The sequence below is a fragment of the Notamacropus eugenii genome, chromosome 1 (genome assembly GCF_028372415.1).
Source record: "Notamacropus eugenii isolate mMacEug1 chromosome 1, mMacEug1.pri_v2, whole genome shotgun sequence".
Taxonomy (NCBI): Eukaryota; Metazoa; Chordata; class Mammalia; order Diprotodontia; family Macropodidae; genus Notamacropus; species Notamacropus eugenii.
In genome coordinates this window covers 220762645-220787741 of record NC_092872.1, presented here as the reverse complement: position 1 = coordinate 220787741, position 25097 = coordinate 220762645, and the positions used below count along the sequence as shown (strand labels likewise).

The following is a 25097-nucleotide window of genomic DNA, read 5'->3' as shown; positions in this document are numbered from 1 at the left end:
CAGGTGCATACAGAGCACCTCTAAATCTATGATCCTGAGATGTTTACAACTCTTACCACTTTTCCTAACTTTTCAGTTAGGAAGACAAGTAATATGGGACATTATCTTGATTTTACAGATGGGGATATGGAGTACAAAAATAGGGAACTAAGTTGCTCGATTAGAATTTTTATTTATTTCTAAGAACACGACCAGATCTCAGGGAACATAGAATGGAGAGTCCTTCCTTAGTGCTATCTCTTAGAATCCTTAGTTTCCTTCAAGGCTCAGTTTATGTGCCAGCTCTTAGAAAAAATGTGTTCTCATCTTCCTAATTAATTAATGTTCTTTTCCTTTTCCTGCATTTATAATGTGTATGTGTAGCAGTTGTGTGGGTGTGGAGTAGGTGCTGGGGAGGAGAGGGCTAATTATTTCTTTTCTGTTTCACCCTGGCCCCCCACTTTCCTTGAGTGGGTAGTAACATTCTTTTTTTTTTTAGCACCTCCCTCTGAGTTTGACTTTCTCTCTACTCAATTCCTTGGCTCTGTCCTGGAGGCTTGGGGGTGGGGAGGAGGGTGGTTTGGGGGAATGGTTTCCCTTTCAAATCTGCCTCTGGAAAAAAGTTGGAAAGTGGAGGTGCCTGAGGTGGCCCCCACAGTAATAGTAGCTTCCTGCTACTTATGACTTCTTCCAAACCACCACAGCTTTTCTCTTTTTCCTAGGAATGCATCTGGAATCATGATTTTTTTTTTCTGCTCTGAGAATTTCTAAAAATATGAATCAATAATTCTCCCTTTTACTTATCTCCAAGTCCCTATGCCAAGAAAGATCCCAGAAGTTAAAAACATCTGTCTCGGTCTTTCTTCTATGTACTTACCCTCTCCTTCTGCCCCTATTTGTGAAAAGACACATATGTACACCTCTTGTGCCGCCAACACCCCCTCCCAACATTGATCAACACCACTATGGTTGTTTATCATAGAGAAAACAATGTCTTTAAAAAGAACAGAGAGAAGAAAACAAACGATCTCTTGAGAAATCAATATTTTACTTGAAGGAACAAGAAAGTGAGGGTGAAGCAAAAGATGGAAAATTGAAGAATAGTCAATTCTGTTCTCAGTATCTTGAATGGCTCCCGCCACTCTGCATCTGTTCCATGTGGCTTCTGCCTAGCCTAGCCACAGTTCTCTTCTTGTTATGTTGCTTTTTCTTTCTCCTCAGTCAATATCCTTGTAAAACTTGTAGTCCTAGGGCTCTGCTTAGGACTATCCCCTCCTCACTCCCCCCACTCTCCTGGTTCCTACTCCATTCTCTCAGAGGTTACCATCTCACACAGCTTCCCTTTAGAAAGGGAGGGTCCCATCAGAGCATCCCAATGACTCTCCAGGGTCTTAAGATGAAGGACATCCAAAATTTCTTTTCTGTACTGGATATGTTCCCAGTGCCCTGTTTCATGTGCTTATATGTTCTTACAGGTTGTATTCATCTAATAGAATGTAAGCTACTTGATGAAAAGGACTACTTTGGATTCTAACCTTGTATCCCCAGAGCTCAGCACAAGGCCTTGCACATAATGGGCACGTAAATGCTTGTTATATTTGATTGCACACTAGCTCCCAATAAAGCTCATCCAGCCTGACCCTGCAGTGGACAGATGAATTTCTTGTCCCAGAACAACAAGAACTTGTTTTTCCTTCGTTCTGGAGAACAAAGAGGTGTTTTGTACCCTTGTGCTTTAAGGTGAAAGTGTTGGGGTTAAATACCTTAATTCTGTCAGCTACCAAAACACCTTTTTCTCCTTAAAGCGGCTTAAATAGAATACAAAAGAACAGACATTTGAATGTATCTTAGTGAAATGAAGATGACCAAAGGGGGGGATAATTATTTTTAAGAGTTTAAGGGGTAACCCAACTAAAAGGAATGACTTCTGTGATAATAGAGTATAAACCCTCTGAGGGCAGGAGCTTTTTCATTTTTATCTTTGTATCCCTGGTGACTAACATGTAGTAGGTACTTAATAAATGTTTGTTTCTTTACTGAGTGTTTGATCCGCAGCTTTAGAATACTGATGCTTTGCCGGTAGGTTGAATCAAGCTGTTAACTGCAATCTTATGCTTTTATAGGTGGCCTCCTAGAGTGTTAGGAGTTTGGGGTCTTGGCACTGAGTTCACAAAGTGAAGATCAGAACAGTCCTCAGATGTGAAATAAAGAACAATGATGATGATACTTCCTTACAAAGTACTTTCCACATAACCCTATGAGGTATGTAGTTGTTGTTATTCAGTCTTTTTCTGATTCTTCATGACCCCATTTGGCAATTTTTTTGGCAGAGATACTGGAGTGGTTTGCCATTTCCTTCTCCAGCTCACTTTACAGATGAGGAAACTGTAGCAAATAGGGTTAAGTGACTTGCCCAGGGTCACACAGCTAGCAAGTATCTGAGGACAGATTTGAACTCAGGAAGATGAGTCTTCCTGATTCCAGGCCTGGCTCCCTATCCACTGTTCCTCCTAGTCACCCTGTAGTGTGTAGTAAAACCATAATTACATTATTTTGCTCATTTTATAGATGAAGCGACTCAAAGAGTCTGAGGTAGGTCAAGTGACTTTTCCGATTTTGTACAACTAGTTAGTGGCAGAGTTGAGACTTACATAGGCTTCTGACTCCAAGACTAATGTTCTTTGTGCCACCCCAGGATGGCAGGGTAACTGTAGTGGGGTGAATGAAATTTTAAAGCCATTACATATAAGAGCTGAAATGAACCTTCATTGCGTCTGAATCCTTGTTTCAAATATTTAGAAACTGAGGCTCAGAGAGGAAAGTTGTGACTTGCCCAAAGGTCACATCATTTTTATAGAGGTAGGAGGGTCTTTGCTGATTGTGGAGGATAAGGAAGCTTTCCAACTAACCTAAATGGATGAGCTTAGGGTTAAAAGAAATTAAGCATTGATTAAAATAAAACAGCCTATGAGCTATTTAGAATTTTTATCAAAATTACAAACATGTTCTTCAATGCTAATAGTGATCTTTTAATAAGTCAAGCACGGACACTCCCTGACTCTCAAAAGCTTTACCACCCTGATCCTCTAACATACAGGAATATCGTATTCTGGGTATAGATTGGTTATCCAGTATATATTTGGATATTTCTGGAACCCGCTTTAAAACTGAATTAACATACCAGCCAAAAAGCTTTATTTCCTTTATATAGGTCTGAAGGTAAATTTATAGTTTAAGATCTGGACTCCTAGCCTGTTAGAGCTAGAAGGGACCTCAGAGGTAGTTTTGTACAATTGCTTCATCTTACTGAAGTGACAGATGTTTCTCTGCCTCCTCTCTATGCAATAATTTGGCCACACAATCCTGATGCACTTTGGGTTTGAACAAGTTGCAAATAAAACAAATTCCATTTCTATTTGTGGTCAGCTTTCTGAGGTTCAGTTGGAAACCTTCAAGTGGAGATGGAGTTACATCCTCTGGAAAGAAAATAGCATGGGTTTAAAGTTTCCATTGAAACACACCCTCTTCAGGACAGAGAGAAGGGAAAGTCAGCCATCTTGTTGTGCTTCTCTGGAAGCAGAAGCCTGCTTGGCTTTAGAAGATGATGAACCTTCTGTTGCAATAATAGTTGACTCTGTGGCTTTCACAGAATAGGGATGGCTGCTACCAGAAACCAAAATGGAACTCCTAAAGAAGTCATAGCAAAAGTCAGTCTTGCCAAGATACCTCTGGGCACTGTGTAAACTTCAAATCACTGCTTGTGCATCCCTGCCTCTGACACATCTTGAAGAGCTTTGCATCCCTTATACCTCAGGCACAGTGAATGCTTAATAAAAATTTGTTGAGTGGTGATCCAGCCCTGAGTAACCCTGAATACTCCATGGCAAGGAGTTTGTTGACTATCTTTTATGGCTGTTGAGCAAAAACATAACGTGAGATGGGCAATGGGGTACCCTAATGGGAATGACTCTGGTGTACTCCAAACTCATGTTCTTTGGATGCTCCTATAGTCATTCTACTTGGGAATCAGAAAACATGGTATCCAGATTCTGATTTGTCATTGACTCACCATGTCACTTTCGATAAGTCAATCCAAGTCTTTATTCCTTATTTTATACACTGGGAGAGTGAAAATGATAACATCTGTACCTTCTTCACATGCAATGACAATTACATGGTAGAAATTGGGTATGGATCTCTTGGCAATGGTGTACCATAGATTGGGTCAATGTGCCATCAGTGAGTTGTGGCTCTCTCTGCCTATGTAACTCTTACCTCAATGTAGCTTTCATCTTCCTTTGATCCATTTCTATAGGGTCCTTATTAGAGTGTAGAACTGGCTTTCAATCCCAGATTAGGGAGGTAACCTCATAAAACTGAAGAGCTAAAAGGGACATCAGAGATTATCTCATCCACCCCTACCATATTTTACAGATCAAGAAACTGAAGCATAGAGAAGCGAAGGAAGTGTCTTGTTCAAAGTCAGACAAATAATAAATAGCTGAGGCAGGAGTTGAACTCAGCTCTCCTGACTCCAGATCCAGGGCTGTTTCCATAGTAACACATTGCCACTTAAATTGAGTACCACTACTTCTACATCTCTTATATCACCCATGTATCTATCTCCTTTTCTAACCCACTCTTTACAGTAACCATACTGTTTTTCTACTTCAGTCCCTTTATATGAGCTTTCTCTTTTATTGACCTCATGCACTGTAGCTCTAATTTATCTTTCCTTCTTATTGTTAAACATGACGAAAATGGCCCCTCTCCATCCCTTCACCAGCCTAATAGCTTGTATTTCTGTTGTACTTTATCCTTTTTACAACACCTTCCATGTACTTTATATGAGCTTTATAAAAACCATATGAAGTGGGTAAGGATGGAGGTATTAGTTCCTCTATTTTACAAATGAGGAAACTTAGTCCTAGAAAGATTAAATGATGCATCCAAGGTCATACAGTTCATTGGCATCAGAACCAAGGCTAGGTCTCAGGTCTCTTGGTGGACTCCTAGTCTAGTGTACTCGATCTCACTCAGTTGTCTCCAGGGCAAAGCTTACTTTTAATACTTTTTTTTGATGATTTTCATCTAAATACATTTCAATATCTCATTTGTCATGAAAATTGTATTAAAAGTTCTGCCCTAGGTCACTTTATCTTTGTCACAATCCTTTTGCCCTGATCATGTCCCCTCCTATGGACTTAATTATAACCTCCACATAGATGACTCCCAAATCTATATATACAGACCAAATCTCCGCCTGAGCTCCAATCCTTGATCACTTCTTACCTGCTAAAATCTTCAACTGGGTGTCCCATACTCAACATGTCCAAAAAGGACATTATTAGTTTTTCCTCTGTACCTCTAAATCTCTCCCCACCAACTTCCTTATTTTTTTGTTGAGGATGTGACCATCCTTCTAATTATCCCAGTTTGAGACCTTGGAGTCATCCTTGATTTTTTCTTCCTTCTACCTCCATTTCAACTATTTACCCAAGCATTAACTCAATAATTGTTCTCATATTTGTTTCTTTTTATTCACTCATATTGCTATCATATTAATTCAGATCTTTATCATTTCTTATCTAGATTATTATGAAATAGTACTAATTGAACTCTTGGCTTCTAGTTACTCCCCTCTCCAAACTATCTTTCACATATTAATATAATCTTCTTAAAGCACAAGTCTACCTTCCTCTAGAATCTTCATTAGTTCCCTATTTCCTCTTGGGTGAAAATACAAACTATTAAACTTAATATTTACAATTTTTCCAGCTTATTTCGTGTTCTTTGTTCCAGATAAATTGACCTTCTTCCTGCATCCCAAACCTTCTACTCCATCTCTCATTCCTGTCTTTTCATAGTTTGTCCCCCATGCTCATAATCTACTCCATTCTCACCTCCACCTCTTAGAATCCCAACCTTTCTTAAAGATTTGCCTATCCTTGTCCCCTTTGTTGTAAGTTCTCTTTCCCTGCTGAAATTAACCTCCATGTACTTAGCTATTTAAGTGTTATAATGCCACCCCCAGCTTGGAGTAGAAAGTAAGCTCCCTAGTGATGGAGAATGTTTTTCATTTCTGTCTTTGTATCTACCAGGCTTAGCATAGTGCCCTGCCCTGCTGTGGATGCTAAATAAATGATTTTAAAATTAAATTGATTCTCCATTTTACAGATGAAGAAACTAAGGGTCTGGCTGTTATTTGTCCACAATCACACACCTAAATGTTTGAGATTATGGTGTTCTATCCACTGCACCATGTAAGATCTCTTTAAAAAGAGGATATCACTATGGCATGACTGTCCACAAAAGTTCACCTCAATGTGGAAAACAGTCGTAATTAAAATGTGCCATGCACACATCATTGTGATAAATACCTATTGACTTTACTGTATGTTATCCTTAGGGTTAAAATTAACTACATGCAATATTCTTTGTTAGATGAGATGGAAAGAGGAGGGAGAGGAATATAAGGGGAAACCTGGGTGATATAAAACCCAAAAACTCAATAAAATTCACTTTAAAAATAACCAGATTTTGTACTGAGAATATAAAAATGACATTTATTTTTTCCATTATGAATAATTTAACCCATTTATTCATTTGTTTAGCTGGTATTTATTAAGTCCTTATTATTCACAAAATATTCTTGCAATGACTAGGGGAGATATAAGGGTCATAGCCTCTGCCCTCATGGACCCAGTATACAATTGTGTGTGTGTGTGAATTATATATATATGGAAGTATTTGATACAAAAAATAGCTATACAGTAGGTTAGAATAGAATGCATCATAACATAATAAGAGCATGAGACAAGTCAGTAGCTCTTTCACATTGTTGACATTTCCTTACTCTTTTCAGTCACACTTGTAAAAATGACTTTCAGCACCACCCGAGAGCATCCCCTCTGACAACATGGGACACTAATCTTTGTAGCTGGGTGTGTCTTTAAATCTTCTCTTAGTTGTGTGCTGGACCTTCGCCCTTTGCCGAAGCTTCTGTGGCCCAATGACAGCAAACAGCTGCATCATCATTCCCCACAGTTCACACCACTCAGGATATCCCAGAAGAAGCCACGCTTGGGCCATGTAAGCCCCAGAACACATTTCTAGACACCATAGCATTCATTGCTCTTAAATACTTGGACAGAAGGACTATCCACTGTATATTTAAGGTAGGTTCTCCTTCTCTGATCTTCATTATAAGTATTTCTTTTAAATTTCATTCTTTTCTTCAAACCTGGAGATGCCTTAGTTCAGCTATTAGCAGTGTGACCTTGGGCAAATCATTTCCCTTCTTCATGAGCATGATTTCTTTCCTCATGTATAAAAAGAAGGGTCAAAAAAAAAAAATGATCACACAGTTCCCTTCTAGCACTAGAAGATCTAGGAGTCTAACATCCTCCAGAGGGGGATTTCCAAGAAACAAGTTAATCAGGGAGAAGAATTAATTAAAGTTTAACTATAGAAAGGACACTTTTCCATGGAATGCTTATAAGCTTAGGCAGCTAAAACCATGGCCTAATGGCCCATATGGCTGGCTTATTTGCATACACACACTTTTATTTATTTTTTCTTTTTTTTGGCAGAAGTGAAGAATGACCATATCTCTCGTTGGTAAGGTTAAATAAATCTACATGGATGGAATTACTGAGGAATTTTGTAGTTGTGATCTGTTAGGCAATTTCTTGGAACACTATAATGTTGTTACGTTAATGTCTCATTTATCCAGAAGTGACTTATGTAGCACCGTTGGTCATTCTGGACACACTGGAAACAAAGAAGAAAGAAAAAAGTGACTGTGTGGTTGAATCTTTACTCATTGGATAGATTATGGAAAGGGCCTTGGATCTGGAATCAGAAGTCCAGGGTTCAAGTCCTAGCTCTGTCACATGAATGACCTTGGACAAGTAATTTTATCTCTTTAGTTGCATGGATAGAACATCAGGCCTGAAGTCAGGAAGACTCATCTTCCTGAGTTCAAATCTAGTCTCACACATTCAGTAGCTTAGTGACACTGGGCAAATCACTTAACCCTGTTTGTCTCAGTTTTCTTATCTGGAATATTCCAGTATCTCTGCCAAGAAAACTCCAAATGGGGTCATGAAGAGTTGGACATGACTGAAGCGACTGCACAATGCCAGTTCCTCATCTGTAAATGAGAGAGCTGGACTAGACTGTTCTCAGAGGTATGTTTCAGCTCAAGATCTGTGGTCTTATGGATCTATGTCCCTTAAAGTCCTTCCTAGTTCTAGTTCTGTCTTTCTATGAACTATGAAGGCTCAGCAGTCTGAGGGTGATTTAGGACAAAGGCTGGTAAATATATTCTTTTCAGTTGCCTCTGAGGGCATCATACTATTAGAGCACAGGATGGTAATAGATGTACATTGAATAATGATGATGGTGACTCCTTGAGGAAAGGTTCCATGATCATAAACTCTTAGGCAGGAAGGGTCCTCAGAAGCTACTCATTCCAAACTGCACTTGGAGACAAATCCCCTTCATAGTCACTGTGACAAATTGGTGTCTAGTGTTTTTCTCGAAAACCTCCAATGATGAGGAAGTCAACACTTCCTGGATAATCTAGTTTTCCCTGGTTTTCAGTGGTAGGAAGTTGAACTAAAAGTCAACTGAGGTTGACCTGGAACATACTTTTGGGTGGCTTTCATATGTCATTTCTACTTCTGCCCTCTGGTGTCTGTTAGAATGAGTATCATCCCTCTTTCATGAGGTCGTCCTTCACCTTGATAACATCTTCTAGGAATCTTTTCTTCACCAGTTGAACATTATCTGTGCCTTCATCCAGTCCTCATAAGGAATGGACTATCATCCCTTCATCATTATGACTGAGCCTACCTCACAGGATTATTGTGAAGACCAAGTAAGATGGTAGATGTACATTGCTTTGCAATCTGTAATGTGCTATGTAAATGACAGCAACTGTTGTTACTTTTATTTTTGTTGTTAACATTATTACCCTCCTGTGAATGAAGTAGTTAGGTGACACAATGGATAGAATCCTGGGCCTAAAGTCATGAAGACCTATGTTCGATCTCAAGCTCAGATGCTTACTAGTTTCTGACCTTGGGCAAGTCCCTTAATCTCCATTTGCTTCAGTTCCCTCATCTGTAAAATGGGGATAATAATAACACCTGCTTCCTTGGGTTGTTGTGAGGATAAAATGAGATAACGTTTGTAAAGTGCCTGGCACATAGTAGGAGCTATATAAATGCTAGCGATGATGATGATGATGATGATGATGACGACGACGATGACGATGACGACAATGGTGATGGTGATGATGCACTTTTCTTTGAAAATTACCAGAGTAATTAAATGGGTTGGGAGTCTTGTTGGAATATTAGGGCTTCTCCTCAAGGCCTTTGGCCAAGGCTTGTGGCAATGCTAGTCTACTTTCTGTATACTAATGACTGCTTCTGATGGTTATAAAGGCTATACGCTCTGGATCCAAAGCATCAAAGACATTTATTAAAACTGGATCTGTTATTTCATTACTGCAAGGAATTTTGGGAGAGAACTCCTTCTACCTATATAGGTCAGCAAACTTACAGTCTTTATCATTTGCTTTGAAACATGGAGTCTTAAGGGTTTTCTGAAGAACTGAGAGATTTCAGTGACTTGACCAGGATCACACAGTCAATATGTGTCAGAGATGGGTCTTCAACTTAAGTCTTCTTGATTCCAAGGCCAGCTTGTTAGCCATGATTCACTGCTGCCTTTGTGGGATATGATAACTATGTGTACTTTTCATAAAATCATAGATTTACTGCTCTAAAATACCTTGGAGTCTAGTTTAAACCTCTTATTTTATAGATCAGGAAACTGAGACTCAGGGTATTTAAATTACATACTCAGAGTCACACAGATAATGAAAGTCTAAGGAGGGATTTGAATCCAGGTCTTCTTGATTCCAAGTCCAATGGCTATCCACTATACCATTCTATCACTCACTTAGGGAGAAAATACTACTGCTCCATTCCTCATTAGTAGGATTTGGCTTCTGAGTTGTTTTTCCAGTCTCGGGGATGGATTTACATTAATCCATCCACATTGCCTCATGGAGTTCTTGTGACTAATAGCCAACAGGGCTTAAAAGGGCAGTTTGTGGTCATGGAACAGACCCACAGAGCCAAGTTAGCTGATTTATTCAGGGATCTAATCTAAGATGTGGGTCTCATTAACAGAAATGCTCTAACTAAATGATCTAATTGGCCGTACAGCTTGAGATGCAGAGCAGAAAATTAGAATTTCATAAGCACACACAGACATATACAGAAAAGCATTCTGTAGTCAAGGAAAAGGGAAAATTGAACACCTTGCTAGGGATATAGTCTCAAAGTATGGGGTAATCTAGAGTGCCAAGAGCCAGGCCATGGCTTTTGATGTCTGACGTTCAATAGTGGGATGTGGGGTGGGGAAGGTGATGAGGAAAGGGATTTGGAATGGGAGACACAGAGGAGGATTTGAATGTCAGTGAGGGCTTCAGCTTTGAGCCAGGACTCCAAGGACTCCAGGGTTACACAAGTTTCTTCCTTTCATTTCCAAATATATAATCTTTGGTTGACTCATGAGGATGATCATGTCATGGTCCGATTCTTCTGGTTTCTAACTACATGAACCTTCCTGCCACAACAACAACAACATAAGGCTACTCTACCTTCTGAAAGTTGTGTTATGTCGCTATGCTATACTGTGCTATGTTGCGTTACCAGTCAATAAGCACCTACTGTTGCCAGGCACTGTACTAAACACTGAAGATACAAAGAAAAGTGAATAGTTTTTGCTTTCACTTAGATTTTAGTCCAATAGGAGAGACAATAGGTAAACAACTCCATACAGACAAAATATATACAAAAATAACTTAGATATAAGCAACAGGAAGAAGGCACTAGAATTAAAAGGACTTGGGAATGGTTTCTTGTAGAAGGTGGGATTTTAACTGGGACTTGAATCAATCTGGGGGAGCCAGAAGGCAGAGATGAGGAGGGAGGAAGTTCAAAGAATGGGAGGTACCCACAGTTGGGATATAGAGAGTCTTGAGCAATGGACAGCAGGAAGATCAACATACTTTTTCCCCAGAGCATGTAAAAGGGAGTAAGGTATAAGATGACTGAGAGTTAGAAGAGGGCAAGGTTATAAAAGACTTTCACCACCAGATGGATGATTTTATATTTGATCCTGGATGTAAGAGGGAACCACTGAAATTTATTGAATGGGGGAGCAGGGTGGCATGAGAAAAAGGGAGGGAATAAGCGTTTATTAAGCACTTATTATAGGGGCAGCTAGGTGGTACAGTGGATAGAGCACCAGTGTAGGGGTCAGGAGGACCTGAGTTCAAATCTCACCTCAGACACTTGACACTTACTAGCTGTGTGACCTTGGGCAAGTCACTTAACCCCAATTGCCTCATCCTGGGTCATCTCCAGTCATCCTGATGAATATCTGGTCACTGGGTTCAGATGACTCTGGAGGAGAAGTGAGGCTGGTGACCTGCACAGCCCTCTCTCACTCAAAACAAAGTCAGGTGCGAGTCATGTCATTATTTCTCTGATGACGTGGTCTTCTTTGGCAACGAAGGATGAACACACACACACAATATGCCAAAGATTGTGCTACATATTATCTCATTTGATCCTCACAACAACCCTGGTAAGTGATATTATTAGCCCCATTTTACAGTTAAGGAAAGTGAGGCAGAGGTTAAGTGACTTACTGAAGGCCACACAGAAAATATCTGAGGCTGGATTTGAACTCAAGTCTGGCTCTCTATCTACTATTCCACCTAGCTGCCTCAACATAATTAGGCCTGTAATTAAGGAACATCTATTTGTGTTATGTGATGTTGTGTTATAATATACACCAACTCAAGGAAAGTTGCAATGTTTCCTGGATGCCTTCTAAAGATTTTCTTGTGTGTCTATATCCACTAGGAACTATAGTTCCACTGACTTGACATGGATGAGGCTTGTTCAGGCAGCTTGCAGTAGCAAGGAGCAGAACCTGGAAGCTTATTTGGAAAACAGTCAGCTGTATTACTGCCCCACCAAGAAGATCAGCCAAAATGAAGAGCTCTTTGTTTGGTATGACAAAGAGCTTTCATGCCTCCTAGGTTTCCAGGATATTAAAGCCAGAGCTCTCCAGAAAGGTAAGAGCTTTTCCAAACAAATCCCTTCCCCTAAGGAACAATTAGGATGTTAGAAAGGCAATTCCTTAAAAAATAAGTCATGGGATTGAGGCCTTTAAAAATGTTTCCAATGGGACCAGTTGAGAACTAAGACGTGACTACTTGGGAAAGTTTGTCTGTCTGTCTGTCTCTCCTCTCTCTATATATGTGTACTTTTGAAATATAAAATAGGCTTAAATATCTATAGATATGAACAGATAAGGCACCCTTTCTATGAAAAAGGAGCTGCCTTTGGCAGATCTGAGCCTGGAGGGACAGACAAAGCTGGCGGCTGACATCAGACATGTGACTGCTGCCCACAGAGTGTCCTGTGGTAACCAAAGACAGCACAGCACTCCGCACAGTCTGTTAAAAAGAAACTGAGTTGGTTCTGGGTTGGGAAAAGTCAGAACTGATGCAAGTTTGGGGGTAGAAGAAAATTAAGGATGTGAGGAAATGTGAGGCCTGGAAGGAGGTTGGCAAACTTCAGTGAGATCCATGTTTTCTGCCATCAAACAAACCAAGCAGAAAAGTTGAGGTTAAGAAGATCTCCTGAGTAACAGAAAACAACTTCTCAGATTGCTAGAGCTGTCAGAGTGGCAGACATGAAGCTTGACCAGAGATGACCTGGCTGCTTCTCTGAAGAATGCAGGGAGTGTCAGATCTCTGGCCCCAGTACTAAGGATGAAATTTTGAAATTGGGTCATGATTCTTTGCTTAAATGACACTTTCAGGAATACTTCTCTGTCCCTTCTCTTCTGGACACTTTTCCAGTTTAGTTCATTCTTTATTTATCCTCTAAGTACAAAGAAGGTAACATGAAGACAGCATTTGCCCTTATGGGAGAAAGTTGATTTACACATGTCTGACATTTTGCTGGCTTTATTAAAGTATTGGGATTGACCATAAACTCTGCATACACAGTGAGCTGTAACTTCAAAAATTCAGGCTACTGCTGGAAGAGGAATTCATATAGTCGCACAGCACAAACATCTTTTGGTGAAGCCTTCCCCACAGTATGGGGCGAAGTGAGTAGAGGTCAACTTCCTAGGCCATGATCCTGTTTGTTGCCTGACTTATTACCAGGTATGGTCAATAACCAAGATCATTTAATAGGAACTGAATGAGAGAGCAAAAAGGACTCTGGAAGGCAGGTGTGGGAAGAGCAGACAGTCATAGAATGGAGAGATATATGTGGGGTGAGATGAGATGATTAAGTACTAGCTAGAGTGGAGAAGAAATAGCACGTCAGTCTACCTAATAATTGTCTGGCATTTGCTAAGCACTTACCATATGCTAAGCACTGGGGATACAAGGAAAGTTAAGAAAAAAAACAACATGGTCCAAGAAAAAGTCAGAGAGGGCTGTCTCACTGACATGACTTCAGTACTTCCTTTTTCGGTCATTTGTCTTTTGGAGGTTTTCTGCTACTTCAAGTGCATAATTAATTGTTTATAATATGCTCCTTATTTGTGCCTTCTTGTCCAGTTTCTTTCCTTGTTCTTTGGGGAACCCATTATTTTGATTCTATGTTTTATGATTTGAAGCAATATAGGAGAATATTCATGTTAAAAAGAGAGGTTTTCTTTTAGGAAGAAGCTTATTGAAAGGGCTATACTATTTTCCAAATGCTGTCCAGTCTACTCATCTTCTTATTTGTTTCTGGGATCATTCATTGACTATCTACAGTGTCTGACTTCAATAAATGCCTTTACTTTAAGCTAATAGTGTGCTTTAGCTTTTATTGAAAAGTAATAACATTGGTGGTAGATTTGTGAGCTATAATTTTCTCTTTTTGGAGGGGGGAAGGCAAGGCAATTGGAGTTAAGTGACTTGTCCAAGGTCACACAGCTAGTGTGTCAAGTATCTGAGGCCAGATTTAAACTTAGGTCCTCCTGACTCCAGGGCCAGTGCTTTACTCACTGTGAGACCTAGCTGCCTTGAGCTATAATTTTTGAAGGATGGACCCTCAAAGTACTTTGAACTTGGGGTTTCTATCCCTTGGGGAACTACCCTTCAAGTTAGGAGTTAGTCCAAAGGGATACTACACATACATGATCAAATGAACATATGATCATCAATTTCCTGCCAGTAATAGCTATACATGAGTGAATTACCCATTTCTCCTTTTTCTTGAAGGATCTACTCTTAATTTTACTCCTATGGCATGATAGTCATGGGAAAGGGACAGTGTTCCATTTATCTTCCATTTACCTTTCTATTAGCAAAGTTACGCTTTGCTTTCCTCAGTAAGCTTCATCATTTCTTCACAGAAAGAATAATGAAATGGAATACCTACCTGATTTCAAGTCCTGACTCTGAGACTAGCTTTGTGATCTTGAGTGAGTCAATTTCCCCACTTAGGCTCAGTTTTCTTGCATATATGTAACAAATTCTAGGAGTTTATGGACAATCTCCATTGCATGTTACTCCTGAGTTTACTCAGGGTCTGGATTAAGATATTTGACATTGGTTCAGTCAATAACCTGCAGGGAAATTCTGTCCTCTTAGGTAGAGACGTTAACAGATCACTTATACATTATATCATAATCTGAAGCGAAAGAGTTCAATTTGATTAGGAAAAGCACAGCAAGACCAAGCAGTAGTGGGCAGAGGTAGTTTAAACTCCCCAAATTGAAGCATACACATCCTCTCCTAGGGTCAAAGTTCTGTTTCATACCAAGCATGGACCTGGATCTAATTTTACCTATTCCCAATGCATCTTCGGTAAAATGGGAGGGGAAAGAAAGCATTGATTCATGGAAGTCGATTGGACGAGTGGCAGAAAGTTTTGAAGAGTACCGATTGCTTTGTGTGCCTCAGATTATGGGCAGATTCTTGGTACTGGTTTCTCTGATTGCACTTTGGTTTAGGGGAGTAGGAATGAAGAATCTGCCTCTCCCAAATATAGAACATAGAAGACTACCTACCCCATTCTGGTTGAATGGAATCTCAGCTTGTATACATGGTGGCACCCATATTAATTACTGCAGTCCTCCATGTCTCCAAATCTTTCTGTCCTCTCCCTTCCTTTTTCTTCAGTTTACTTAACCAAACCAGTCCCCGGCTCCGTGGATGCCAAATCTCCTGGGAAGTAAAAGCAACTGATGATGAACTAGAAATATTCTGCTAATGGCACTGCTAGGAAACAATTTTCAGAAAAAAATTGGGGCCTCATTGGAGTAGAAGATTTGTTTTTTACACATAAAATAGGAATATGCCTTGTATTACATCTTGGAATTAAGAGGAAAGCACTATGTGAAACACAGAGTTTGTTGATATTCCCTGTTTTTATTACCATCATCATTACTATCCTTGTTATCATAGTTCTACCGGGTCCATACAGATTTTTGTCCTCAGAATCTTGGTACATCCAAGGCTGACTGTGCCCTAATTCAGCGAGTACTATATTCAGAAACTTGGTGCTTCCCCCACCTTCTTTCCCCCCCTGACGCACAAGAATACAAAGTTCCATCTCTCGAACAAGACTGTAGATGAACTGTCTCCGTTAGGGTTTCAGGGTGGAGGATGCGAAGTAGTTTCCACAGTATGACACTTTCCATGAAGTGGTCAGAGATTGAATCATAGAATTCCATGGAGTGTTTATTGACAAAACAGCTCAGATTAGAGATTCCATCACCAAGTCAATCCAAATGTTCTGCATTCAGTCTTTCCCTCCCAACTATCTCTTGGGCTTGCCTCTTCTGCAAGGCCCCCTGCTCCATTGGTGAGTTCCTCCACATATGGAAAGGCCATCTGTCTCCATTCACCTCCCTGCTCTGCTCCTGACTTTCTGGATGTTAAAACATGGATTTTGCTCCTCTTTGCCACTCTTCTCTCCATCTACTTTTCAGCTCCCTTTTGCTTGTCATCTGCCCCATTAGACTGTAAGCTCTGGGGAACAAGGATTGTCTTTTTTTTCTTTGACCTTTTCTACTTGGGTTTATACTCTCCAGTGCTTAGGACATAGTATCCTTTTCTTCCTTGAGACTGATACAAAATTGACTGAGGATAGCCACCATAGGGAGAAAGGTGATATGACAAAAATAATAGGCAGAGAAAATGGTTGGCAGGGTTTCTCCCTCCCTTCCTCCCTTTCTCCCTTTCTCCCTCCCTCTCTCCCTCCTTTCCTTCCTTCCTTCCTTCCTTCCTTCCTTCCTTCCTTCCTTCCTTCCTTCCTTCCTTCCTTCCTTCCTTCCTTCCTTCCATCTTTTGTGCTTGCATTTTTCATCTTTGATGACAATGGCAGCTTCTCAAGCAAGAAATATCACAGAGGTAATCTGAATAATTAAAAAAAATTTCACACAATCAGTTGTTAAATATTATTGGACAAAATGCTACACTTGGAGACAGGAAGATCTGACTTCAAATCCAGCTTCAGACATTAGTCATGTGACTCTGAGCAAGTCACTTAAAAAAAGAAGTCAATCTCTGCCTCAGTTGTCCCATATGTTAACCTGATGCTGAATTGCACTGATCTCCTAGGGCTATTGTGAAGATAAAATGAGGTAATATTTATTTGTAAAGTAGTTTGCCAACCTGAAAGCTCTATATAAATGCTAGTTCATCAAAATAATGCCAATATCTCCTTTGTCTTTATTATTATAATTGCAGTCTTTATTAGGCCCTGTTTATCTCTCTGTTTATTATAATGTTCCTATTTATTAGACTCCCTGCATTGGCACCATACTCTGTCAGTCATTTTCTCTGCCTACTATTCTTACCTATCTTCTCCCTCTCTGTGTTGCTGTCCCCAGTACCTTTTTGTATCAGTCTCAAGACCCTCAGCTTGATCTGCAAGCCTCTTAATTTAGGAACCTGGGAACTACCTCACTTTCCCCATCTCCTCTGTCCAAGACTCACTCACAACTCCTTTATCTTATTTTCACAGTGCAATCTGCAAATCTTTAGATCACAAAATGTCCACACTTGCTTCTACCAAACCATTTCTTTTCCATCATTCAAATGGCTCCTTAAATCTTGCCTTCTTAGGGAAGCCCTCCTACCTTGATTGGAAGAGACATGACAGTTGCCTTCTTCCTGCCCTGCCTGGGTGTAGATCTCCTGTGGTTTCTCCTTCTGTTCACTACTCTCCAAATGCACTTGCCTGTATTCTGAACACCAAAATACTTTTGACAGATACATCATTCAAATACAGCTCCTGCTTGTTGTTCCAGCTTTCTCCTCTGTGGAAATGGGCACAATGTCAATGGAAGATTCTGTTTCAATGGATTCTAACAATTTGGACTCTTTGTTTCTCCTTTAGCTATTATATAATCCAAAGCCCATACTCTGGGTTGTCAATTCTTTTATTATAGAGTTGCTTCAAATCCTTCCCCTATGATACATACCCCCAGATTTCTGATGTTATTTTACTGCCTAATAAATAACCTGTCCCTAAGTAATTTTGAACATCTTTCTTGTGGAAGAATCTGAGGTTTTTTGTTTTGCTACTTAGTAACTACATTCTTCACATGGTATCAAAAACTCATCTGTCTTTGCCAATACCCTATCTTGCTTGGATTAATTTGTTCCTGTTTTGTTCTGAAGGGCTCCCTCAGCCTGGTATCATGATCTCAGGGAATGTTCATATGGATGCTGCAATGTCTCCATATCAGTCCATCAGGCAGAGCAAACCAGACGTATAAAAAGAGTGAATTGGGGCTTAACTGTTTCCTGCCCAACATTTCAGCAGCTGTGTGATGTTGCTCTACTCTGGTCCTCGCCATGCCCCTTTGCAATAGTTCTGAGTATCATGATCAATCAGCTTTTAGTAAGCATCCTCTATCACAGGAACTGTGTTGGTGACTAGGGATCCAAAATCAAAACCAAAACAGCGCCTGCCCTCAGGGAGCTGATATTCTAGTGAGAGAAGAAATGCATATAACTGTGTGTGTACATACAAAAGACATAATGCCAGCTAACTTTGGGAAGGAAAGGTGCTAACATCTGGGAGAACCAGGAAAGGATTCATGTAGAAATTGACTCTGGATTTGGAAGCTAGGTGGTACAGTGGACAAGTCAAGCCACCTGAGTTCTAATCTTGCTTCAGATGTTTATTTATGTGACCCTCGACAAATCATTTAATCTCTCTTAGCATCTGTCTGTAGTCTTCTTATAAAAGGAGAATAACAGTAGGACCACTGTATCTACCAGAGTATATTTAAAGCGCTTACAAATCTTAAACCACTATATTAAATTTTATAGACAGGGTAACACCACCACCACCACCAATGATGGCTAGCACTTATATGATACTGTAAGGTTTGCAAAGTACTTTCCAAATATCTCATTTTGTCCTCACAACAATGCTGGGAGGTAGAGGCTATTATTATCCTCATTTTACAGATGAGGAAACTGAGGCAAACAGAAGTTAAATGACTTGTCCAGGGTCACATATCTAATAAGTATCTGTGGTTGGATTTTATCTCAAATCTTCCTGATTCCAAGTCCAAGGCTCTATCCATTGTCGCACCTAGTTGCTTCTAATATGGGAGGTGTACTACATTGGGAATCAGAACACCCGAGTTTGTATCCTGTCTCTGCCAGTTCATCACCTTGGGTAAATCATTTAGCTGCTCTGGGCCTCAGTCTCCTCATCAGTAAAATGAGGGGATTGGGCTAGATAGTTACTAAGGTTCCTTTCGGGTCTAAATCTATGATTCCATGATACTATTAATCCAGAGAGATCAAGAGGTAGAAATGGGAAGGAAGAGAATTCTAGGTATGGGGGACAACAGAGATGGGACATGGTATATGGTAGGTGTGGAACAGCCACAGTAAGACTGGAAAGTTTTAATGGGTTGTGGTTATCAAGAGCCTTAAATATCAGAGGAGTTCGTAGTTGATCTTGGAAGTAACAGGGAGCCCCTGGAACTGGTTGAGTTGGGGAGCTTTAGGCATGAACTTCAGAACAATCACTTTGACAGCTGTATGGAAGTTAGATCAAAGTAGACAGAGTTGAAGTAAGGACCTGAATTATATACAACCTGAACTAGGATGGTAGCTGAATTAGTGGAGAGAAATTGATGTGAGAGACAGAGACAGAAACTATAAGACTTGGAAACTTAATGGAGACATGGAGTAAGAGTGAGGAGTCACTTTCTAGCAGAGACTGACTGAAGTTGCAGTCAATAAGCTTGGCAGGATAGGAAAGCCCTTGCCAAACATAGAGATATTTATAAGAGAGATAGGTTTGGTGGGAAAGCACATGAATCCGATTTTGAACATGTTGAGTTTGAGGTGCCTATAGGTCTTTTAATTGGAAATGTCCAATAGATATTTGGTAACATGGGACTGGAGCCAGGGAGAATGACTAGGGCTGGATACATACTGTAGAGATGAAAGAACTCTGCATAGAAATGATAATTAGACCCATGATGGGTGGTACCATGGGTGGTAGAGAGAGTGTAGAAAGAAAGAAAAGAGAAGAAAGTCTAGGAAATAGCCTTAGATTTTAAGAGTCTGGATGGCAGGAAACATTTCTTTCTCTCTTTAACACCGAGTTCAGTGACACTTTCCTTGACTTGCTTAATACTGTCAACTTTTTAAAACTTAAGGAATGGGATATCCTGGCTGTTTTATATTCTACTATAGATAAAAGAAAGCCTTTTGGTCATAATTTGTGCTCTTTCTTGTCCATCTTTCTAATGGTCTTATTTTGCTTTTTTGTTTAAGTAAAAACAATTTGGCGAATATAAATTCAATGTTTTGAAGTTGATTTTGTTAAAAGTCTATGACTGTGATAGATAACTGGAGATACTGACAAAGGAAAGTGAGATGGTTATGTAATGATACCTCCTCCTCTCAATATCTCCTAGAAGATATTTTAATAAAATTCCTAATATCTTATATTCTTGTGAGCTTTTTTCTCCAAAAAGTGAAATTTGGGGAGGGGGAGGGATACAGCTTAAGGGCTTTGGTTAGTTGGATGGTTATAATTACTTTTATTTATTGTTTTGGAGATGGAGACCTAGGTTTGAGGCCTTTGAGGCACCTACTGGCTGAGTGATTCTGGGCAGCCTCTCAGTGCTCCAGGCAACTGTCTAAGGCTGTAAACTGTAGATGTATTACTTATCGGCAATGGTGGACGTTTTCACATTGAGACCTGCCTATACCTCATGGTCTCTTTTCAGCCCCTCCACAGGTTGCTTAGGCCATGCCTTTGCTATTATTTTATCTTTCTTTTCAAGGTTCCCATGTATTATTGCCTGTTTTCTTTTCTAAATATGGAGACGCTGAGGCCTGAAGATGTATGACAACTTGCTCAGTCAAACATGGAGAGGATATATATGGATATCTGAGTATGGGTCCTTCTACATCAGTGACATGTGAAAACCTCTGAAAAGGTTTGAAAAGTTGAACGTCAGGGGCTAATATTTCAATCATCTTATCTGGGGAAAATTTCTTGCAGTAAATTGAGATTTATAGAGAGAGAGGCACTGGGAGACTGGCCTTAATGTAAACCTAGTCTATGGGGGAAGTAGTTACAGATTATACTAAATGACTCTGCAAAAGAACCCCTTTTGAAATAATATTCTATTTCTTCTCTACTCAGACTACAGATGCCCTGAATGCAACCATACCTTTAAGTGTGAGCACTCCTTTCTCTCACACATTTGCTTCCTGTGCTCTCCAGGGAAAGCCTCCTTGGTGATGAGCTTTCCAGACCCCAAAGCTCCTCATACCAGAGATCTGGACCAATCTACCAACTTCCACAACTTAGCCAGAGACCTGGAGGTCAAAATGGCCACCCAGAAAGATACCCTGCACAGTCCTTTGTCTGAAAGGAGGACACAAACCAATGATGCTGAGCAGAGCCAGGTCCAAAAAATAGTATTACTGGAGAAAACAAGCCACTTGAAGAAGGGACTGCCCTCTGTTCCCTATAGCAGGGAGGATGGAGGGACTGAACATGTGTTGTCAGCTGCCATATGGAAGCTGAGCCCAGTGAAGCAGTCATCCAAGAAGCCCCCTTGGGACCAGAAGCCCAGCGCTTTCACTGAGGTCAAGAGACTAAAGGACAAACTTAGGAGCGAGAGAGCCAGAGAGGGGCACAGAGGCTCTGGCTCAGAACAACTTGGCAAAGAACAGCAACCAATAGATTGTGTCCTGAGTGGGGCAGGGAGTGCTTTCTCTTTTGTGTGGCCTGCCCGAGCCCTGGGAGAGCTGGGGAGCGCTTTCAGCAAACCAGTCAAGTGTCTGGCCCAGAAAACAGCACTAAGCTCCCAGCTCCCAGTCAGCAACTCGGCAGAAGCCCTAGGGGATCTGTCAGGGTTCATTAACACCATGGATGCTATGTGTTGTGGAAATCTTTTGAATTCCAAGTTTTTGATCAGTGATTTGTGCAACTTACAAATGTTACAGGAGTGGGCCCCCCAGTGCAACACCTTCCCATATGCCTCAGAACTGTGGCCAAAGCCTGTAGCTCAGTTACACATATCTCCGTCGTCTGCCTCCTCCACCCCATCTTCCCCATCTTTGACGCTTCTGCCGCCCACGTTCACATCGCTTGGCATGGCTACCCAGAACTGGTGCGCGAAATGTAACCTCTCCTTCCGTATGACATCTGACTTGGTTTTCCACATGCGATCACACCACAAGAAAGAATATTCCTCTTCTGAAGTGGAGGCCAAGAGGAGGCGAGAAGAGAAGCTGACCTGCCCAATTTGCCATGAGTATTTCCGAGAGCGCCACCATCTATCCCGGCACATGACTTCTCACAATTAGAGGCACAGTTATGGACCTAATCAATCCTGCCTCACGTGCAGCTTGTATGGCTTTGTTCTGAGGGAAGAAATGGTCTTTGAATACCTTTCTTTAGGGAAATGTCTATTTACAATGATGGACAATTCTGTCTCCTGGCTCAAAGATGGGATATTTACAAATGGTCAGCTAGGTTTGGTCTTAGTTTGAAAAAGACAGTCACAGAGCTGTTGAGTTTAAAGGGAACTTAATGGTCATCTTGTTCAACCCTTACATATAAGTCCTTGTTAATATATATTTTTAAGGAATGAAAATAGTGAAATGAAGCCAGGCTTATTGTTAATTCTCAATCACTGTACTTTTCAGACCTGTGTGTTGGTATAATACAGACTTTATAACGTTTTCAAGGGTGTGAATTGTTTGAACCATTCATGCAGGAAATGTTACGTCCATTTCCATTTTGTTTTTACGGCATTAAGTTCAGACATAGAGAGGGCAGAAAAACAGCACCAACTCTTTCCCACCCAAAAAACATTACATACAAAAGTCTGAGGAATAAATGTATGTGGGATAGAAGGGAGTTGTGATTGGTAGCAATATAAAGATAAAAGAATCTATTAGAGGCTAGTTGTGTATTCTCCTCAGGGGACAGTCCTTTCTAATGGTACAGGGAGACAAACTTCTTTCTCAACAACCACAGAAAGCAATATTTCACTCCACCCAAAGAGTTGTTCCATCCTCACAAACACTCGTTGTTGGAATTCTCATGATTCCTATCTATTCCCTGAATCCTATTTTTCCTAACTGGGGGCATATGTTCGGGGGAGCAGAATTACCCATAATCTCTATCTCAGGACACCACCTTCCATGAAAATCAAGCACACCCTGGGTGAAAACACCTTTACATAAAATAGCTTTACATCTGCAAAGATGCATGACCATAAAGGATCACTCAGAAATGGAAAGGAGGGGGGAAGGTTGCAAGTGAAATGAATAAAAGCAAGAAACCTGGCTAGAGAAGGTCCTCATCATCTCATGGACTGGTTAGTGTCCAGAAGAAACAGGGGATGTGGTTCCAACCATGTCGGTACCTTCCATACCCCTGCGGTTGCCCTTTACTAAAGTAGTAGGACCTGTATTCACCATGGCTCAGTGAAGTGTGCTCTGGTGCTTAGATGCCTGCTTGTCTCCTGTCACATTCGAAAATCCTTTAGAACTTGCTGCCATTCAGGTGTGTGAATCTCTGATAACGCTCGGCTTATGATGGGTGGCATGTCTGCAGGCGGCAGCTGCGTGGAAGAAAGGCAAACTTGGGGATTCTTTTCTATGTTATTTGACATGCTTTTCTTGCTTTAAAGAGCAAGACCCATTTGAACCACTCATTGGGATAAATCTTCAGTCATTTATAGTCTGGATGGGGAGCACAGGCTTTATTGTATTGTCGATGCCTAAGTGGTCAACGAAATTTCCCTATTTAATGTTGAATTCAATTTAATTCATTTCAACACATGTTTATTAAGTTCCTACTTAAATGCAAGGCAAGGATACATGACCATAAACGATCACTCAGAAATAGAAAGGGAAGAGAGTTGCAAGAGACATAAATAAAAGCAAGTAACCTGGCTAGAGGAGGTCCTCACTATCTCTTGGGCTGGTCAGTATCCGGAGGAAACAGGGGATGTGGTAGGCACTATGTTAGGCACAAAGCCAAAAATGAGACATTCTCTGCCCTAAAGGAGGTTACCTTCCACTGAACAGGAAAGGAAACCTATTTAATGTGTACCCAGATAGTTAAATGCAAAATATATACAAAATAGTACAATTTCAAGAAAGAGAGAGATTTGGCAACTGAGAGGATCAGGACAGGCTTCCTGCAGAGGTGAAGTAGGAATGCACTCCAAAAATGCAAGTCCACCTGTACAAGAGCACAAAAGTGCCATGTGTTTGAAGCAGCTCATTCATGAAAGGGAGTGCTATGAAATACGCCTTCATACAAGATACATGCCATAGAGTGGTGCTGGCTTTATAACTTGGGGATGCTGGTTTCAGTGCAGCATACGCTAGTTGGTTATCGTTAAAGTAGCTGCCATATGAGTCTGTGGACAAATTGTTCCCTCTAAGGCTAAGTCTATTTCTAGGGGAAACATTTTAGAAGCTGTCAAGACTTTCTGAGTGCTCCACTAATTACTCTTCTACAACATTACCAAGCCTGGTACTTTGACACAAACAAATTTCAGAACACAGATGGCAAATTCTCAAACTTCGATGCTTTGTATATTGACCAAGAGGTGGTAGGGCAGTTTTTCAATTGTTTTCTTTAATGATTTTTAAAAATAGTTGTCAGTTAACTTAGTGGTTTGTTACTTTGACCAATTTAACCTGACATTAGTGTGCTGGTAATGTTAAACCACCAGCTCTTTAAACAAATGTATGCATGAAACACTTTCTACTCTAATATGCATTGTTAACATTTCCTCTATCACTTTCTTAAGTCTAGACAAGCAAAAACAATCCCCAATAAGTCAAACCCTGATTGGTAGAGAATTCCAGTTTCTGGGGTACAAATTCTCACACTGAAAATTTTACAGTAGGCTCTTGTGAGCTGGTTTGAGCTGGCTCCAGTACTTCCCTGAATCTACCTTTTTAGATCATTCCTGCTGATTTCCTGAAGATGGCAAGGTGCTTCAGCAGTGATTTGAAGGAAGGAATTATGAAGTTGCCATTTATCAAAACAGCGTCATTTACATATGGTTGCCTTGGTCAAAATCGCAAAGAAGTTAAATAATTTTGTCTTCAATCCCTCTATTTCTCTTTTTGCTTCCCTAGTCCCCAAGGTATTAGTGCCCAAACATTAACTTTAAGTTGCCCCACTCTTCCACACTACACAGACACATCTGCAGCTACCAAAGATCCCATCTTTCTTATTTTTTCTTACTCTTTCCTCCTTCAGTCCTTTGGAACTCACCTGTTCTATGTCTCATTCCTTTAGGATTCTGCTAGGCTGTTAGCCAATTGGCTCATAGCTTAATGTGTTCCCTAATCTGTTAATTCTGTAAAGTAACTACATATATCTCATAGGATTGTTGTTAGAATCAGATAACACACAAAGCAATTTGCAGATCTCGTCACTTTATATAAATGATAGCTTGTTATCATCACTATTGTTAATTACTTATGCTAGGACTCTAGATGACATCTACCCCTTTCATCCATAAACTAAATCTCT

At 40.4% G+C, this 25097-nt stretch overlaps 1 protein-coding gene across 1 annotated transcript in view; it reads left to right on the top strand.

Annotated features, from left to right (window-relative positions):
* The window catches only part of ZNF488 (zinc finger protein 488), a 36464-nt gene extending 14186 nt beyond the window's left edge, over window positions 1-22278 (top strand). The window contains exons 2-3 of the mRNA XM_072627739.1: window positions 11934-12148; window positions 20724-22278. Coding sequence (XP_072483840.1) covers window positions 11934-12148; window positions 20724-21895 — 1387 coding nt within the window. The 3' untranslated portion in view covers window positions 21896-22278. The remainder of the gene's footprint in view (window positions 1-11933; window positions 12149-20723) is intronic.
* Window positions 22279-25097: the final 2819 nt, after the last annotated feature.